Here is an 8123-nt window from a genome sequence, read left to right on the forward strand (position 1 = left end):
GAGAGGGAGAGAGAGAGGGAGGGAGGGAGAGAGACACAGAGAGAGAGGGGGGGGGAGAGGGAGGGAGAGAGGGAGGGAGAGAGAGAGAGAGAGAGAGAGAGAGAGAGAGGGGGAGAGAGAGGGAGAGAGGGAGAGAGAGAGGGGGGAGAGAGAGGGAGAGAGAGGAGAGAGAGGGAGAGAGAGAGGGAGGGAGAGAGAGAGAGAGGGAGAGAGAGAGGGAGAGTGAGAGAGAGAGAGAGAGAGAGAGGGAGAGAGAGAGCGAGAGGGAGAGAGAGAGAGGGAGAGAGAGAGGGAGAGAGAGAGCGAGAGGGAGAGAGAGAGCGAGAGGGAGAGAGAGAGGGAGGGAGAGAGGGAGAGAGAGAGAGGGAGAGAGAGGGAGAGTACATGTTCTTGTTCAGATGTATTTACGAGGACCAATGTGAGTTTTTAACCGTAAGAGTGACGACATTTTTGTGGCAAAGTGAAAAACCGTCGGCTTCTTCGAAGGCCTCTTCTAGTGCTAGGATGTATAGGTTTAGGGTCAAGGTTAGAATGAGGTTAGAGTTATGGTAAGGGTTAGAGATTAAGGGTTTGGCATGTGGCCCTGATGGTCAAGCTATGGGTCGGAGGACGGGGAGTGAACGAAATCAGCAAGAGTCCTCACAAATACACACAAAAAAAACAACAAGTGTGTGTTTTATGAGGCGGTCATTCGGTCATAGGGCGATGAGTTGAGCAGGCGACCCGATCTCACCGTGAAGCTGAGGCGCTGTACTCCTGCACTACACCGCTGCTACTCACTATGCTTTGGGTGCCAAAATGGTATCTGATCTGGAGTGTGCGCGTGCCTGTGTGTGTCTTTGTGTCCGTGCGTGTAACTAATCCCCGTTGTCCCTGTGCTTCACAACAGCGGGCGAGTGGCAAAGGAGGTGATGGAGCAGAGCGCCAAGATCAAACGAGAGCCTCCAGAAATACACAGGTAGCGTGCCAAGTTACAGACGCACCCCTTCTGACGTCGTGTACAAAGAACCGTTCAAACCCGAGGCCACCGTGCGGCGGTCGGCCGGGCGGGCGGGCGGCCTCCGGGGATCGGCCTTGTGCACGACAAATGCAAGAGCGAAGATATTTGAGACCGATATGGCGAAATTGATTTTACACGCTTTCTTCTCCGTCTGAGTCGATGTAATCTGAGCTCGTCTTCTTCAGTGAAAAGCAGACACTCGGAAACGGCGTGGTCTTTATAGCAATTAATTGGGACGCGTACTAATACAGCGGTGGTTTTTTTTTAGACCTCTGCATCTCCACCAAACATCACAGTTGCAGTATCATAATAAACTCCCCCCGGTGGAGACCACGACACACGGGGGTACTGCAGTGAAGATAGCCAAAATGGCCGTGGAATATGTCGGATATTGGATGTTGGCAACAAAAAAAAATATTATGCATACCTATATGTTTTTTTCTTTAATTATTGAAAGAAATATTGTTTCTGACGAGTTTCTATGAACGACGTCAATACCGTCCTCCCGTTTAGGGCCGTTGGCGGCAGGGGCGAAAATCTGATATCAACTCTGGAGGGGACGATTACATGACACTTTCTCAAGCGCACTTCCTGAGGGGGACACCAAAAGTAGTGCTGTAACACACAGCCTACGTGTTAATATGTTAAATGTATATTGAGGAACCATAATTACCACTACTGGATAACTGATAGGTAGTTAACTAAAGGGGTGTCCCAACTTGTTCAACTGTTTAAATCATTATACTACTACTACTACTACTACTACTACTAATAGTTCTAGCATTGTTCTTTATCAGTCCAGTATGTGTGCAGGTATTTGTATTTACAACCAGCAATACCAAGAAAGGCCAGTAGGGGACAATGATACTGTACACTGTATGGGTGCAGTTGTAGTGAATACAGCAAGCTTGGTGTGAGCTCATCTAAAAGAATCTCCATTGAGAAACGTCACAAAGTTGGTCTCAGTATTGGGGGGGGGGGTATATCATATTTTTCCCAGGATTGGGGGGGGTCGTGCCCCATCCCGGTATTTCCACCTGTGGTTGGCGGTAGTACAACTCAGCGACTTACTGAGGTCCACCAGAATCTAGTCTTCAGCGTTTTGATGGATTTTCAAGTTGCCATTAATGTTTTATTTGCCCCTTCGCTCGCATAGGGTGGAAGCGAATGGGAGGCGATGATTGACCAGTGTTAATGTTGCATGCATTCTTGCTGGACCTATCGGCCTCCTTTTTTGTTGTGTGTGCACAGCTATGGCTGTACGGAGAACCTCTCGTGGTAGCGGTGATTCAGAACCCTCGAAAAACATTTGTTTTCGCTATCGCCGTCCGCCCTCTCCGTTCACTCGCTATCTCGCTTGACCCACGCCGCTTTCCGTCGCTGCCCGCCGAGGCAACCGTGTGCACGCGCGGCTCAAATCTGCGGTCGACTCAGATCGGGCAGCATCCATCCATCCATCATCCAAACCGCTCATCCTGCTGTCAGGGTGGCGGGGGATGCTGGGGCCTATCCCGGCAGTCACTGGGCGGCAGGCGGGGAGACACCCCGGACAGGCCGCCAGGCCATCACAGACGGGGCTGTTGTAGAGCAACGAACGGTGAAACCTCCCAGACAGGAAAGGTGTCTAAACCAAAGCACGTATTCGCGTATGAGTATCGAAAGCAAACGAGAAGTCGAGCGAATCGTCCACCGCTGATCCCAGCACAGCGGACCTGGAGGAACGCGGGAGGAACCAAAAATACTTCCCCCTCGCCGCCGCGCGGAAGGGCCACGATCTCCAACATTATATAGCTCTCCTATAAAAATGTAATTTCCAGAGTAGGATTAATTACAGGCACAGCTGGAAATCCTCTCAGTAGCCGGAATAAAGCGCTCCCCACGGCTGAGCTGTTTTCTTAACGTTGCCTTATGAATGAGAGTCAGTCAGCGGAGCAGCCGTCCGCCTTGATTCATTTTTATATCGTGATCTCAATAAGGGCTTCGACATTATGATCGCCTGATCCGTCACTTCATGTCAGACTCGCTCGCTTTCATGCGAGGGTCCGCCGAGGAGTCTGCACATCCACAGACTGACAGGCAAAACCGTTTTTATTAGGTAGATTTTGTAGCTTGAGCGCTGAATATTAATTTCTTTTCTCCACATTTCCTGTTCAATCGACTCGGGCACTCTCTTATAATGGACTTGGCGAAAAGGTTTTTCGCCAAGTCCCGACACTGGGGAAGGCGAGATAGGTCCGCCCGGTGGACTCTTGAGTGCACTCCTCTAGTTCTTAATGTGTTGAATTGTTTCCGTTGGTGTGTGAATGTTTTGTTTGTGTGTGTGTGTGTGTGTGTTTCTCTACACAGGGCTGGTCTGGTGCCCAGTAGAAGTTGCCCGTCCATCACCCACGGCCCACGCCTCAGCAGTGTACCACGCACCCGCCGGAGAGCTGTCCACATATCCATCATGGAGGGTAAGACCTGCACCCTAACCCCTGATCTCAGCAGGGGGCCGACCAATAGCCAGCCATTACGGCGAGCCCCTGTACCTTCCACAGCGGTGCTTCATCTCGGTGCAGCCAGAGGAGGCCACTGAAATGTGCGGCACGGCATTCTTCTGACGTCGTCCTTCGACAACGTTGTCGTGTTGTACAGCAGACGGTTGCCATCTGCGGTTTTAGACGTTGGCGCGTGTGAGGAACTACTGTGACGGCGGTCGCACAGACGTGAAATTCAAAAGAGTCGTTTAAAATCGATCACGGAGTCACTAGTCCTCTTGGGCAAGCTTATCCCCTCCCTCCAGAAACACACTTCTGTGCAGTTGCGCCGCGCTCACGCACGCACAAACTGCTTCTGTAACCAGAGCTATTTAGCCCAGTTCACGCTTGGGAGTACTGGAGCGAAACGCTGCAGGTGTGTGCGTCACTCAGCCGGGGCTATATTTCAATGCCAGGACCCGGAGCTGTATGCTCGAGTTTGTGTGTGTGTGTGTGTGTGTAGCCTGTAGCCCCAATACAAGGACAGCTGAAGTCTGTCGGTCAGCCTACCTGCAGACTCTTGGCTCAGGGCTGTGTGCCTACTTTTCTAAAACTGACCTCAGAGGCTGACCCTCCTCTTGGATCCTGGGTGAATTGGGACGGTGGGATGGTCTGCAGCCTACCTGTCCTTATCACAGCACAGTCCCTGCCTGTTTACACACCCAGGCTCACAGAGGTGGGCTTTGAGGCTGTCATTGCAGAGTCTGCATCGAGAGGGTGTGTGTCGCTCTGCTCCGTGGTACAGGGAGCCATGAGCGCCACCCATTCCCAGTGTGTGCTGAGTGAGACGTCTTGCAGGGTGTATTAATACCCAAGCTCAAAATAGCCCGGGTCTTCCTCTCCATGTATGTCACTGACCTGGGTGGGGCCAGACCAGCGCCGGGGGCCAGTAGCGGTTGATCCAGCACGGCTGCAGAAAGCAGCGGTTCGACCTCACACACTACTCACAAACGGTAACCGAGGCAAAACCCATCGGCCTAACCTGCGAGACTGTGGCTTTGGGCTCCAGGACAGGGGACCATAAGGACGGGACAAAGGGACGCACGATGGTCAAGTGTCTGATCCGCATCACCACCAGGGTGAACGTACACCTGCGTATGATCAACCACTGCTACCGGGATGTGAAGGTGCGCGTGCTGAGCCTGGGGCCTCGGATGCTGGGCAAGGCCCTGGGTGTCCTGCCCCTGTACCCTGCCCTGATGGGGCAGCTGGAGTCCGCCAGCATCTCCCCTTCGCCCGGTACTCCCCTGCCCTGCGTTCAGCCCGGCACCCCTTCAGGTAAACTCGACAGGCCCGGCCAGGAGTGTGCTTTACTCGGCAGCGCCAGTCGTTCTCTCTATTTTCAATCCCCACCGGCTCGCCTAGTCAACGCTTGCGGAGTGGAAATAGCTCCAGTGTCACTGCTTTTGAAATACAAGCTTCCAGAGGTCTTTCCACTAAGTGATTTTTTAAAATTATTTTTTAGTCCTTGTTGGTGGGATGAGATGTCGCCTCAATACTGAATTTTGTTAATTACAGCACCGTCTGTGTAGCTGCCATATGTGGTTCCAAATTGAGGTAATAGGAGTAGTAATATGTTTCATATTCATAGGCCAAAAGAGTCCATTTGGCACACATACTGCTTTTTAAGTCCTTTATAATGTTTTAGTCACTCTCTGAACATTGATGGTTTTTTGGTCCTGAGGGCCTCATACAGGCTCTTGTGTGCAGATGCAGTGCATTATGAGAGATCGCCTCGCTCGCCGGCCCGCAATCCCGTGTATGTATCGTCGGCCAGCTTGAGGGAGATAAATGTTGGGTTAAGGTAGCCGCCGAAAAGCAGTCCGGCCCATCTCGATGTGCTCGGCGTGGCAGAAACTCCAGTGTCGGACGCGGCTCACACTTTGTGCAACGGCCGTAATCTCCCCTACTCGTCCCGGGGTTTTAAGGAGTCTCATCTGCGCCCGGGAAGAAAGCGCTGTACCGGCTTTATGATTAGCCTCCTCATCAAAAGCTGAATTTTAATCCCTTCCCTTCAGAAAGAAGGTGTTATGTGATAGTTGTGCCGTGACGCTGCGGGGGAATGTGTTGCAGTCAGCAGCAGCTCATCTGCAAGGGGACATTCATACCGTAGAGTGGCTCTGGCATACTCCCTTGTTGACTTCTGTGTGCTCAAGCCCTTTCTGGAGAGTGGATTTGCAGCATATTAGCATTGTCTAACCGCCCGTCGTTTCCAAAACGTTCGTCAACGCTGAACGTCGACTGTAGTGTCTCGACTTCAGCCAGTTTTCTTGTTAAATGAACGATGTCCCCCCTAGGGTTTGTGGGCATGTATTTTTACTTTGCTGGGGTAATTATAGCCGGAGCAGGAGTGGACGGATGACTCTAATACGAGCCTTAAAGCCCTAACTCAAATTTAGATGTAGCACATCGTAGTATAGCCGTACTTGTGATGCAGCAGGAAAAATTACAGTGCGATTATTCTATAATGTGCCTCTTAGTTTCTGCTGCGTTGGGGAGTTGAGACCTCAGAAGGTGCTTTCAGAGTAGGACACAAGAAGCAGGGAGTGGACTTGATTTCTGTCTGTCTCGTTGTTTTTTTTATGGGTGGACTGCATGGGCCCTGCACAAAGGATGAATAGACCACTTGGGACTTTACGATTTGTTTCGTGGTGATTTTCCCCATTGGAGATGCCATTTGTACACAGTTAGGTCATTAGTTTCCTCCCCGCTGACATGTTCCCACAATCGGGGTTCACTCAGCTCTGTAACAAACAGAGGTCAGCTTTGCACGTGCAGCACCCTGACCAGTACTGTGTTCTTTATGTGCGAGCACTGGGCACGCTTGCCAATCTGAATGGCAATCGCTTTCGCGTCGCTTTTTTCACAAATAAGCTCCGTGCTCATCAGTGGGATTTATGTTTATTTCCTCAGCGTGGTGTTGTATAATTATTCTCTCCCCCTCTCCCCCTCCCCCTCCCCCACTCTTTTCTTCTCCTTGTACCATATCCCCCCTTCACCCCCCTCCGATCACTCTGCAAGGCCTGGAGTCATTGCGCGACAGCGCCCATTCCACACCGGTGCGCTCTGTGTCCCACGGGGACACCTTCATGCCGCGTTCCCGGAGCCACGCCGCCGACGTCAGCGACGGGACGGCGGTGATCTCCGACGAGGCCTACAGCCCCTCCGACAGCGTCCTCCCCACCCCGGTGGCCGAGCACGGCATGGAGCTGACCATCTCGCGCCAGACCAACGGCGCGCCCTGCAGTATCGAGGAGGAAAAGGAGTCCGAGGCGGGCACCCCCACGGCCGGGGAAGGGGGCGATTTGGGTGCGGACGGTAGAGCGGCTCTAGAGGGTGCGGGGGGGGACTCGGCTCTCAGCGAGGTGGAACAGGTGAATAAGTTTGTCTTAAGTGTCCTCCGTTTGCTCCTTGTGACCATTGGACTCCTCTTTGTCTTGCTCCTCCTCCTCATCATCCTCACCGAGTCAGACCTTGACATTGCATTTTTACGCGATATCCGCCAGACGCCCGAGTTTGAGCAGTTCCATTACGAATACTTTTGTCCCCTCAGGCGGTGGTTTGCCTGCAAGCTCCGCTGGGTGGGCGGTTTGCTCATTAACAAGGGAGAGTGAGGCCGTAGAGTTCGTAAGCCCGTTGCGGGGTTTGAGAAGACTATTAGGACTCTGGAGGTGGCGGAGGGCAGCCTCGTCCCAACCATGAACCCCTGCTTCTGTCTTCATCCTCCTGCAGACATACACCTCGGACCACTCCTGGTAATACTAGGCCAGGAGCTCTCTGTCCTCCCCCCCCCCCCCCCCTCCGTTTTGAGTTACCTCCCCACCTTCCCTCCTGTTTTCTTGTTTCTTTTCTATGAAGCCAGAAGACCTTTTCTTTCTTTTTTTTTCCCCATTCAGGAATTTGATTTTTTTTTCTTTTTTTACAATGGAAACAAAAAAAAAAATATGAGACTGAAATCAAAGAGCTGAAACATTTAGACAGATTTTGTCGCAACGAGTCAACGTTGCCCTCATTTGTTATTTATTGCTTTCAACGTGTTTCTGCATAAGGACAGAATGTGGCGAACGGTAATCAAGCAGTTTGCCAAAATTGAAGGGAAGTGAGTTATTTTAGAGACGGCACATTTTTAAAGGCTACGGCGAGGCAACCGAGCCGATCTACCATTTGGTGTTAATTCATTCACATCGGAATTGAAGTCGACTGTAACTGAAATGTTCGGGGAGGAGGGGGGGGGGTAAGTTGAGAGGGATTCGTGACACCGAGCGTAATCAGGGGGTGGTTACCAAATGCCTTTCTGAAGATGAGAGAGAGGAAGAGGAGATGATGCGGATCGTTTTTTTAGAGGGGGGGGGGTCAACGATACTTAAGTGTATTTAAATTGGCGCACAAGGTAGGAAGAGTGAAGATGGACTGTTTTTCTAAGGGACGCGGTTCAGTAACTGTAGCGTTACATAACCCGGCAGTGAGCGAGATGATTACAGAAGATTAGCACCCTTTTGCAAAGACTCACTGGCACCGAATAGGAAGTGGTCTAGATCAGTGGTTCTCAACCTTTTTGGGGTCCTGGACCCCCTGCGTATTTTTGATCTACCCTGAGGACCCCCTCC

The 8123-nt window shown here is 51.7% G+C and overlaps 1 protein-coding gene across 1 annotated transcript in view; it reads left to right on the forward strand.

The window, feature by feature from the left end:
* LOC130114619 (FERM domain-containing protein 5) overlaps nucleotides 1-7130 on the forward strand; it is an 82878-nt gene extending 75748 nt beyond the window's left edge. Inside the window, exons 11-13 of the mRNA XM_056282482.1 lie at nucleotides 890-958; nucleotides 3347-3453; nucleotides 6538-7130. Of these exons, the coding sequence (XP_056138457.1) occupies nucleotides 890-958; nucleotides 3347-3453; nucleotides 6538-7130 (769 nt within the window). The remainder of the gene's footprint in view (nucleotides 1-889; nucleotides 959-3346; nucleotides 3454-6537) is intronic.
* Nucleotides 7131-8123: the final 993 nt, after the last annotated feature.

Source organism: Lampris incognitus, chromosome 6 (assembly GCF_029633865.1).
Source record: "Lampris incognitus isolate fLamInc1 chromosome 6, fLamInc1.hap2, whole genome shotgun sequence".
Lineage (NCBI taxonomy): Eukaryota > Metazoa > Chordata > Actinopteri > Lampriformes > Lampridae > Lampris > Lampris incognitus.